The sequence below is a fragment of the Physeter macrocephalus genome, chromosome 5 (genome assembly GCF_002837175.3).
Source record: "Physeter macrocephalus isolate SW-GA chromosome 5, ASM283717v5, whole genome shotgun sequence".
NCBI classification, from domain to species: Eukaryota; Metazoa; Chordata; class Mammalia; order Artiodactyla; family Physeteridae; genus Physeter; species Physeter macrocephalus.
In genome coordinates this window covers 94175278-94187428 of record NC_041218.1, presented here as the reverse complement: position 1 = coordinate 94187428, position 12151 = coordinate 94175278, and the positions used below count along the sequence as shown (strand labels likewise).

Sequence of the window (12151 nt, the reverse complement as noted above, 5' to 3'; positions counted from 1 at the left end):
GTTTTTTGTTTCTTGAGGTGGGATTGTATTGCTCTAAACTTCCCTCTTAGAACTGCTTTTGCTGCATCCCATAGGTTTTGGGTCATCGTGTTTTCATTGTCGTTTGTTTGTAGGTATTTTTGGCTTTCCTCTTTGATTTCTTCAGTGATCTCTTGGTTATTTAGTAGTGTATTGTTTAGCCTCCATGTGTTTGTATTTTTTACAGATTTTTTTCCTGTAATTGATATCTAGTCTTATAGCGTTGTGGTCGGAAAAGATACTTGATACAATTTCAATTTTCTTAAATTTACCAAGGCTTGATTTGTGACCCAAGATATGATCTATCCTGGAGAATGTTCCGTGAGCCCTTGAGAAGAAAGTGTATTCTGTTGTTTTGGATGGAATGTCTTGTAAATATCCATTAAGTCCATCTTGTTTACTGTATCATTTAAAGCTTGTGTTTCCTTATTTATTTTCATTTTGGACGATCTGTCTATTGGTGAAAGTGGGTTGTTGTTAAAGTCCTCTACCATGATTGTGTTACTGTCGATTTCCCCTTTTATGGCTGTTAGCTTTTGCCTGATGTATTGAGGTGCTGCTATGTTTGGTGCATAAATATTTACAATTGTTATATCTTCTTCTTGGTTTGATCATTATGTAGTGTTCTTCTTTGTCTCGTTATACTCTTTATTTTAAAGTCTATTTTGTCTGATAGGAGTATTGCTGCTCCAGCTTTCTTTTGATTTCCATTTGCATGGAATATCTTTTTCCATCCCTCACTTACAGTCTGTATGTGTCCCTAGGTCTGAAGTGGGTCTCTTGTAGACAGCATATATATGGGTCTTGTTTTTGTATCCATTCAGCCAGTCTATGTCTTTTGGTTGGAGCATTTAATCCATTTACATTTAAGGTAATTATCGATGTGTATGTTCATGTTACCATTTTGTTAATTGTTTTGGGTTTATTATTGTAGGTCTTTTTCTTCTCTTGTGTTTCCTGCCTACAGAAGTTCTTTTAGCATTTGTTGTAAAGCTGGTTTGGTGGTGCGGAATTCTCTGAGCTTTTGCTTGTCTTTAAAGGTTTTAATTGCTCCGTCAAATCTCAATGAGATCCTTGCTGGGTAGAGTAATCATGGTTTTAGGTTTTTCCCTTTCATCGCTTTAAATATGTCCTGCCACTCCCTTCTGGCTTGCAGAGGTTCTGCTGAAAGTCAGCTGTTAACCTTATGGGGATTCCTTTGTATGTTATTTTGGTGTTTTTCGCTTGCTTCTTTTAATATTTTTTCTTTGTATTTAATTTTTGTTAGTTTGATTAATATGTGTCTTGGCGTGTTTCTCCTTGGATTTATCCTGTATGGGACTCTCTGCGCTTCCTGGACTTGATTGACTGTTTGTTTTCCCATATGAGGGAAGTTTTCAACTATAATCTCTTCAGATATTTTCTCAATTGCTTTCTTTTTCTCTTCTTCGTCTGGGACCCCTGTAATTTGAATGTTGGTGCGTTTAATGTTATCCCAGAGGTCTCTGAGACTGTCCTCTATTCTTTTCATTCTTTTTTCTTTATTCTGGTCTGCAGTAGTTATTTCCACTATTTTATTTTTCAGGTAACTTATCCGTTCTTCTGCCTCATGTATTCTGCTATTGATTCCTTCTAGAGAATTTTTAGTTTCATTTATTGTGTTGTTCATCATTGTTTGTTTGCTCTTTAGTTCTTCTGGGTCCTTGTTATATGTTTCTTGTATTTTCTCCATTCTATTTCCAAGATTTTGGATCATCTTTACTATCATTACTCTGAATTCTTTTTCAGATAGACTGCCTATTTCCTCTTCATTTGTTTGGTCTTGTTTGTTTTTACCTTGCTCCTTCATCTGCTGTGTGTTTCTGTGTCTTTTCATTTTGCTTCACTTACTGCATTTGTGGTCCCCTTTTCGCAGGCTGCAGGTTCATAGTTCCTGTTGTTTTTGGTGTCTGCCCCCAAGTGACTATGGTTGGTTCAGTGGCTTGTGTAGCCTTCCTGGTGGAGGGGACTGATACCTGTGTTCTCGTGGATGAGTCTGGGTCTTGTCTTTCAGCTGGGCAGGACCGCGTCCGGTGGTGTGTTTTGGGGTGTCTGTGACCTTATTATGATTTTAGGCAGCCTCTCTGCTAATGGATGGGGTTGTGTTCCTGTCTTGTAGTTGTTTGGCGTAGGATGTCCATCACTGTAGCTTGCTGGTTGTTGCATGGAGCTGGGTCTTAGCATTGAGATGGAGCTCTCTAGGAGAGCTTTTGACATTTGATATTACGTGGAGCTGCGAGGTCTCCGGCAGACCAATGTCCTGATCTCGGCTCTCCCACATCAGAGGCACAGGCCTGACACCCGGCCAGACCACCAAGACCCTGTCAGCCACATGGATACTGTTGTCCTAAAACGAACATTTAGTTGGGTCTTTTCAGACGTTTTCTGTAGTTTAGGATGGTTTATCAACCGTGATTCTCTTAAAATCTTGGCAGTGTTCTGTAATACTAGTTTTCTTTTATTGTATTTATCTTACCCATATGTATCAGTCATCTAGTAATAAAGTGATTGTTAGAAAAGGAGCCTATGGCAGTAACTTCCCTACTCCCTACATCTCCTCACAGATGCCAAGCTCAGAAAGAGATAAGTTCACCATTAGGCTCCCTTCTTACTAATCGCAGTCCATCCATGCTTCCTATTTGGTCTTAGTTTGTCTAGTTCCTTATTTGTTGGTTAGATGCTTTGGCTTCATTTCATGAACCTTTCCCCCTAAAATTTCTAGCTTGTGTTCCAGTTCCCTGCCATCTCTGCTCTTCCCTTAAGAGACAACAACTAGAAAAACAAAAATGTATTATTGAGTAGTAATCGGTCCTATGAAGAAATGTAAAGCAAAGTAAAGGGATAGAGAGTAACAGTGCTGTTACTCTCTAAAAGAGTGATCGTGCCTATGAGTTTTTGAAAAAATAACAGTTGAGAAGAGATCTGAAATAAGAACATGGAAGAACATTCAAATGTCTGTTTAGAGTGAAGGAGCTGTATAGTGAAAAGAGATCTGTGATCCATAAGTAATACTTGATTTCATAGAATAGGGGTTTTATTAGTCATACAGGGAGGAAATTAGAGAGAAGATATTTGGGAAAATCTAGAGGCTGGTTAGGATGAAGCTGGGGTTAGATCAGTGATTCTCCACTGGAGGTGATATTGCCCTTTAGAGAATATTTGTCTGTGTCTGGAGACATTTTTAGTTGTGACAATTGGGGGATTGCTACTTACATTTAGTGAGGAGAGGACAGTTGTGCTAAATATCCTCCAATGCCTAGGACAGTCCCTACAACAAAAGATTACCTGGCCCAAAATGTCAGTGGTGCTGCTGTTGGGAAACCTCGGTTTAGGGGACTATGAGAAAGCAGCCAGATTGGGAAATTGGTCTTGAAAGGAGTAAGGTAAGAAGGCTCGTGAGAAAGAACCCATATCTTAACATTTCTTTTGTCTACGAGAGCCTGGTACAGTGTTAGTCATGTAGAATCAACCTAGCGATAATATTTATTTTTAAATGTGTCCTGAACTAATTTATAAATACTGCATTTTAAAATAGTTTCCTTCTGGCTTATACAAGTGAAACTTGGGAGGAAAAAAAAAGAAAAATATAAAGAAAAACAAACCAACTGAAACAATCATAGCTCACAATTCCAAGGTTATTTTTACTATTTTGATTTATTTCTTCAAATATTTTTTTCTGTTTGAATATATACATGTGCATGTTTTATTTCCTTTTCATAAGATAATGGAGGGCACCTGTTAAATATGTTTTATCCAGCATGATCTTTAATTCTTCATGTCTCACATTAAAAATACATTGAATTCACAGTGTATCGCCCTCATAGCCATCTTTTCTTCTCTGACCGCTCTTCAAATCCACATTACTTCTGGCAATTAGAAAAAAAATCTGTATCTTTCGTTTATCCAGCATGATCTTTAATTCTTCATGTCTCACATTAAAAATACATTGAATTCACGGTGTATCGCCCTCATAAGCCATCTTTTCTTCTCTGACCGCTCTTCAAATCCACATTACTTCTGGCAATTAAAAAAAAAAATCTGTATCTTTCGTTTTCTATGAAAACATCTTAACGATGTTTTCTAGTAACTTTGTACTCGTAGTATCAAAGCACAGTTTGACGCTCTAAATTTTATTTTGTGGTGCCTGACTAATACTGTGTTCTCTGCTCCACGCCTTGTATTGGGATTAGAACTTTTCATTATGTCTGTGTATCCCCCAGTATTAAGGATTTTCTAGCACCTCTTGCACCTCCTAGGCTGTTTCATCTTTCACATTCCATCATGAAGCTACTTGCTGCCTTTGTCAAGAGTCCAGAAATGAACAAAGTCAGAACATAAATGAATACATTCTTAGTGCAAAGCCTTGTTTTGAGGTAGTTGAAAGTTTTTTTAAATGAATAAATACAAGAAAGCTTAAAAGTATGACTAGTAAAATACATGAAATGTATAGAAGCACAGGTAACCGACCACAATGGTAAGTGGAGAAACCCAGTACGTGGCACCCCAAAACTGGCGAGTGGAAGTTTGAAGGAATTTCCACAGTTGGAGTGTTTGATAAAATATTTTACATTGCCATATCTTTGTTGTCTTATTTAAAGAGATACTAGTGTAAATTCAAAATGTGGTGCCATGACACAGGTTTTAATACCATTATTTAGATAATAGATTTTCAAAAGTGATCCAGAAACCTTTGTCAGTTTTAACTGATGCTAATTTACATTATTAGTTTTCATGTTAGCATATAAGCTAGGAAACCAAAGTTTGTTTTATTCAATAGGTTAACTTTCCTTAAAACAAGAATTCTCATTTTTGCCTTTTATTTTTCCTACAGGGGTGTGGTTGCTCTTCAGACCCTACGAAAATTAGTTGAACTTACTCAGAAGCCAGTTCATCAACTCTTTGATTACATTTGTGGTGTAAGCACAGGTGATTGTTATTATCATGTGGAAGTGGTGCATCCCAGCAGTGCATTAAGAACAATAACATTAAGCGCTCAAGTTTAAGATCCTGGTCATTCCCTGAAATGATGGATGTTAGTTTCATGTTTTGATGCTGAGTAGACCTTTGATATGCTTAATGAACTTTTTAAAATGTTTATTGGGAATAAGTTAATATTCAGAAGTAGATTTTAGCGTGCTTTTCTAATATGGTTTAAATAAGCCACAGTGACAAGTATAAATTATGAATTGTCACCTTATGGTATAGTCACCTGAAGGAAAGTAGCAAAGTGATAGGTACTCAAATTGTGCTTGAACAAACAGAACATTAAGGGTGGATAAGATTTTACTTTCTTTTGAAAGGTATCCCTCTGTGAGGAAATTGCTTCTTATATCCTTTTTTGTCTGGTTGTTCGAAACCAAATGGATAAATGTGAGAATCTGTGTTTTTTAAAAGCTTTTTAATATTGCTAGTTGATGTACATTTAAAATTCTAGTTTCATGCTTGTATAGAAGAAATTGGCAACTTAGAATATGATTGCTTCTGAATAATTTCCTAGTTTTCACTGACTCACCAACAGATAAATTTTTGTTTTGCTTTCTGTTTGTTTTGTTTTTCTATTTCTTACATCAACTGTCTCACCGATGCATCACCCCCATCCTCCAGGGTGTACATGAAGCCTCTCAGGGTACCTATAGCTATTGCTTACCTCCCAGGTAACCCTCAAGGACTGTTAGCATTGCAGATCCCTACTGTACATTTTACTATTTGGCCTGATAATTTCTCACTTTACACTAGTTTATCTTCATAGACTTTTCTGTTTTTTCTCATTCTTTGGAATTACAATAGTAGACCTAAAGACTACCAGCAACAAAATCAAATGATTTCTCTACACTCTCTGTGTCAGTATGACAGATATTCCCAAAGGGCACGTTAATTGATGCTATGAAAACTAAATGAGAGCAGTTGTAGGGATAATTCAGAAGTGTAAGGAATCGGTGATTCCTGTGATGTTCCACTGAACGGTGATTCCTCAAGATGATAGCAGATTTGGAAAAGGTTGGGTTAAAGACAGTTAAAACAGGTTTCTTTACAGAGGGACTTCTGAGATCTTCTAGCATGTTAAAAATGCCTTGTGACTCTCAGGATAGGAAAATAATATGTATATTCCCCAATTGATATAACTATGGAAATTTTTCTTAAAGAGACCTTCACAGTGCAAGTGTTCTTGGTATTTTTTCCTGGAGCTGTTAACCCTGGCCATTTCTGTTAAATTTTGGAATGGTCCTAGCAGTTTAAACCTTTAAACATATCTACAAGCTAACTTCTTGCTTTGGCACCATTGTTAGTAGGTGGGTGCTCAGTGAAGAGAATTTTAAACCAGAGATTCATCTACCGAGTATTTATGTAATATGTACGTTTCTTATCACAATATATCTTTTCCATTGTGTCTTCTAGCTTACTTTAACTTATAATATATTGCTTATAATTTCCCTTTCTTTTAACCATTTTGTATATTCTAATGTAGAAATTTTGTTTGCACACTTAGTGTTTGTTTGTTTGTTTGTTTTGGCTGCATTGGGTCTTTGTTGCGACCCATGAGATCTTAGTTGCGGCATGCAGGCTCTTCATTGTGGCATGCGGGCTTCTCTCTAGTTGTGGCGTGCAGGCTCAGTAGCTGCAGTGTGCAGGCTCTCTAGTTGTGGCGCGCGGGCTGTAGAGCGCACAGGCTTAGTTGGCCCGCAGCACGTGGGATCTTCGTTCCCTGACCAGGGATCGAATGCACGTCCCGTACATTGGAAGGTGGATTTTTAACCACTGGACCACTAGGGAAGTCCCTGCACGTTTAGTTTTTATAAAGTTAAAAATATATATTTAGTTTAAGGGTAATGTCCTTAACCATTCAGTAAAATTCAGTTTTTTAACATTCAGTAAAATTCCGTTTTTTAATATCTGTTCATCTTTATAGTAGCTCTTCTTAAAAGCAACTTAATTTTTTTTGGCAAGTTATTTCTTGTGTTAATTAAACATTTTCTGCAAATCGATAAGTAACAATTTCTATCATATAGTTATGCCATACAATGTATTTTAAAACAAGCTAACTTATCTTTTACTAGAATAAGACTAAGGATAATAAAATACATAAAATATTTAAAATACATTATAATAGTGATTTCCTGTTTTTTACTTTGTTCGTTATCTTAATGTAAGCAGTGATGCTCTACAGGTCTTCATCCTTACCACCCTCTCCCCGTCACTCAGAGCTTTCTTCTCCCCTTTTCCTCCTTAGTTCAGGGCTACGCCAGTTAGGTACACTAGGCGTCAGTGTGTCCTATCAAGTGCAGCTAGGGTATGCAGTCAGCTGTTTAAAAAGACATCCCAGAGACCTAATTTCTTTATTTATTACATTGGTTCCCAGGACCAACCTGAAGGAGTAATCATTTTAATGAATTGGTAAGTTGTCAAATATACTGTATTCTCTGACTAAAACTAAGGAATTTATTAAGGTTAGAAAGGACATTATCTACCATGGTATCTTAATTATATATTATTTAATTTAATGCAAAACAACACATTTTTATATATTTTTAAATTATCATCATCATCAGTGGTTAGTATTTATTGAATCCTCATTGAGGCCTGGTAATGCCCTTTACGTGTGTTATCCCAGTGTTATAAGAACATGTAAATTTTAGTTACTGTTATTATCCTTATTCTATAGATGAAAAAAATTGGGGCTCTGGGAGGTTAAGTAGTTTGTCTCAGGTGACCCAGTTAAAAAGTATCAAAGCTAGAACTTTAACCAAGTCTGTGACTCAGGAGATCTTATAAGTACTATAATGGCAGTGCTGATAAAAACTAAGGATTCTTTCTTTCAGGTGCTATATTAGCATTCATGTTGGGATTGTTTCATATGCCCCTGGATGAATGTGAGGAACTTTATCGAAAATTGGGATCAGATGTGTTTTCACAAAATGTCATTGTTGGAACAGTCAAAATGAGTTGGAGCCATGCATTTTATGACAGTCAAACGTGGGAAAACATTCTTAAGTAAGTTGTACTTTTTCTTTTTATTTTTTTTTTTGAGATTAATTTGTGCTTTTATTTGCCAGTATAACTACAGTAGCCTGCAAATTTTTTTAATCTAAAAAGTAGATTTTACATCACAATCCAACAAACACATATATAATATGTATACATATATAAAAGTAAAACAAAAGTTTTGCCAAAAATGTCTACCCCAAATGTTAATTCTTTTTAAGGCTTTTTTTTTTAACCAAGGCTGAACTGCACTGACACATCATAATCACCAAAGTCCCTAGTTCATCTTAGGGTTCACTTTATAAAGTGAATAGTGTTGCACGTTCTATGGCCTTGGACAAAAGTATGGTGACATAAAATCATTATAATGTCATACAGAGTATTTTCACTGCTCATAAAGACTTCTGTACTATATGTATTCATCTCCCCTCTCCCCCCAAACTCCTGGCAACCATTGATCTTTTTATTGTCTCCATTGTTTTGCCTTTTCCAGAATGGCATATAGTTGGAATCTGTTTTTCTTTTTTCCTTCAAGAGAGGGGTTCAAAGCCTTTATGCCTATAAGACCACTCATGACTCACACACACATGGACCAGACAGGCTCTAGGTGGCAGACTCCCCCACTGAATACTGTAGCTTTCCTTCCAATACTGAGCCCTGTCCCACTGGTCCTGCCCAGCAGCCACGTGGAGGTGCAGGGGGACACGTGTTGGGTATTTGTTCATAGGAAGGCCACAAGTTTTGTGCCCCTTGTCACAGTGAACCCAGATTCCTGTTGGGCGTGTTGTAAACAAACAAGCCATTTCTTCACACCCCCTGCTCTGAGCACACCCCATGTACTTACTCTTTTTAAAAGTGTCTTGATTTATATTTGAACAATGCAGAAAAATATAAAGAAGAATACTAAATTATTGATCTCACTAATTAAAGATAACTACTGTTTTGGTGAATTGTATTCTTTTCACTCTTTTCTTGGGTTCACACGTTTGAGATTTGCATGTAAAAGTTGAAATTGTCTTTTAAAAAATTGAGACCATATTGTATATAGGACATGTTTGCACCTGTTGTTTTTCCTTAACATACAGTTGCCCCTAGGTATCCGTGAGGGATTGGTGCCAGGACCTCCGAGAGTACCAAAATCTACAGGTGCTCAAGGGCCTTATTTAAAATGATGTAGTAGTATTAGTCTTTCTGAAGTCATTAACAAGTATTCTTCTAAAAGATTTAATAATTTTTAAACAGTTTCTTCCAAAATATTACAAAGCCGTTATACTCACTTTCTAAAAATATAAGCATAAAATAGAAAGTTAAAACCACCCACAATCTTGTTTAGAGCTGTGGACTTTGCAGTATGTTTTCTTCTAATTTTTTTTCCTAGACTATGTACATTTTCATACATGTTTTATATGGTGGAAATTATATTGTAGTTATAATTTTCTATCTTTTCCCCTTTTTCAACTTTATGAAAATTTCTTGACAAATTTTTAAAAGACTACACTGCATTCTGCAGTGCCATATTTTCTTAACCGTTTATATTTGGGACATTTATGTTATTTCTGATTTTTTGTGATCCTGAACAATGCTATGGTAGGAAAATTTACATTTCTGCGCACACTTCAGAATGTATCAGTAGGTCAGTTTATAAGAAGCATGATTATTAGGTCAATGTTGATGGCTTTTAAAAATAATCATTATATAGGAAATAGAGAATATGTAAAGAAAACAGTGAAAATAGCTTATAATCCTACCAAGAACTAAAGCACTATTAACATGGTGATGTACATTTTTCTAGAATTTCTTGGAGATAAATAAGTATTTGTATATGTGAGGTTGTGACTGTGCGTTTGTATTCATCCCCTTCACAAAATTGGGATGATAATGCACGTGTAGTTTTGTATCTTGCATTTTCACTTAGCATTTTATCGTGATTGGTTTCCTATGTTGTTAAATATTTTTTGAGATAATTTTTTTTAAAATTTCTTTGGTTGCGCTGGGTCTTAGTTATGGCAGGCGGGCTCCTTAGTTGTGGCAGGCGGGCTTCTTAGTTGCAGCTCTCTGGCTCCTTTACTCACGGCACGTGGGCTCCTTAGTTGCAGCAGGCAGGCTCCTTAGTTGTGGCATGCAAACTCTTAGTTGTAGCATGCATGTGGGATCTAGTTCCCTGACCAGGGATCAAACCTGGGCTCGCTGCGTTGGGAGCACAGAGTCTTAACCACTGCACCATGAGGGAAGTCCCTTAAGATGTGTTTTAATGGTTGTTTGCTATCCATTTTATGGATGTACTATTTTTTATTTAACAAATTCCCTAGTGGAAAAAGGATATTTCAGATATTTTCCTGTTCAAAATAAAGTTTAAGTGGATGTCTTACATCTCTACTTAAATCTCTGGTTATATATTTAAGGTAAACTTCCTGAGTGAAATTTTGGGTCAGAAAGTGTACATGTTTTAAGAAATCATTTTTTAGATAGATAGATAGATGTATATATCTGCATAGTTCTTCCACACAGTTGTCCCAGCTGACCCACCAACATCAGTTTGTGTTTCCATTTCATGAAACACGAGACATTTTAATTTTTAGAACTTTGTCAGTTTGAGAGATTTTTATACTGGTGTTTACAATTTGCATCACTTTGGTTATTGATGAGTTTGAACATTTTTTGTTTTTTTTATTTATTTCTTTTTTGTGTGTGAATTTCAAGAGCATAATATTTGCTCATTTTCCTACCAGGGCATTGCTCACTATATTGTAAATGTATTAACCGTTTGTTGATATATTGAAAACGTGCTTTTTAGTTAAAAACATTTTTTTAATGTGGAGGAGTTTGAAGTCTTCATTTGTCAGATCTTTTCCTTTAATTTTGAACTTTGCTTTAATATTTAGAAAGTCTTTTCTACCTTGAAATCACGTAAATCTTTATATTATTTTCTAGTCCTGAGGCTTAATTAAGTTTTTTTTTTTAGGTAGGTCATGATTAAGTCTCATGATTCTGTGGTTTGACCGGACATTTCTTCTGGTCTTATCTAAACTCACTCATTGTTACTGGCAGCCAGCAGGCAGCTCAGCTGAGATGGCTAGGACAGCTGGTCTCTTGTCCTGGGCTTCATCCCATCATGGTGGTCTCAGAGTTCCAGTTAGGACAAGCCTCAGTGCCTGAGGACTTACCAAGCCTCAGTTGAGTGGCATATTTGCTGATGTCCTATTGACCAAAGCCACTCAAACCCAGGGTCTGTGTGGAAAGGGACTGTATACAAGGGTATGGAAATCAGCAAGTGTGATTCAGTGGGAGCCTTGTTGTTACGCTTTACCATGCCCACTCCCTGGCCTTTTTTGTCATTTTTTTCTTTCATTGTTTATTGGGAACATTTTTATATTTTTTCCTGTGATAATGATTTTGTGTTATTATAGGGATGCTGGTTTTTTTTTATGATTATAGTAGCTTTATTCTTTTTTTTAATTTAATTTTATTTATTTTTTTATACAGCAGGTTCTTATTAGTCATCCATTTTATACACATCAGTGTATACATGTGAATTCCAATCACCCAATTCATCACACCACCACCATCACCACCACCCCACCACTTTCCCCCCTTGGTGTCCATACATTTGTTCTCTACATCTGTGTCTCAATTTCTGCCCTACAAACCAGTTCATCTGTACCATTTTTCTAGGTTCGATTCCACATGTATGCGTTAATATACAATATTTGTTTTTCTCTTTCTGACTTACTTCACTCTGTATGACAGTCTCTGTGTCCATCCATGTCTCTACAAATGACCAAACTTCATTCCTTCTTATGGCTGAGTAATATTCCACTGTATATATGTACCACATCTTCTTTATCCATTTGTCTGTTGTTGGGCATTTAGGTTGCTTCCGTGTCCTGGCTATTGTAAATAGTGCTGCACTGAACATTCAGGTGCATGGGTGTTTTTGAATTATGGTTTCTCTGGGATTGCTGGGTCATATGGTAATTCTATTTTTAGTTTTTCAAGGAACCTCCATACTGTCCTCCATAGTGGCTGTATCAATTTACATTCCCCAAAACAGTGCAAGAGGGTTCCCTTTTCTCCAGACCCTCTCCAGCATTTGCTTTTTGTAGATTTTCTGATGATGCCCATTCTAACTGGTGTG

The 12151-nt window shown here is 36.4% G+C and overlaps 1 protein-coding gene and 1 non-coding gene across 2 annotated transcripts in view; one reads left to right on the top strand and one right to left on the bottom strand.

Moving 5' to 3' along the window:
• The window catches only part of PNPLA8 (patatin like phospholipase domain containing 8), a 63943-nt gene that overhangs the window by 24709 nt on the left and 27083 nt on the right, over positions 1-12151 (top strand). Inside the window, exons 5-6 of the mRNA XM_007115008.4 lie at positions 4868-4962; positions 7854-8025. Of these exons, the coding sequence (XP_007115070.2) occupies positions 4868-4962; positions 7854-8025 (267 nt within the window). The remainder of the gene's footprint in view (positions 1-4867; positions 4963-7853; positions 8026-12151) is intronic.
• LOC112061965 (small nucleolar RNA SNORA11) lies at positions 8721-8850 on the bottom strand. Its single transcript, XR_002890468.1, has one exon. It is a non-coding gene; the product is annotated as a small nucleolar RNA SNORA11 (small nucleolar RNA).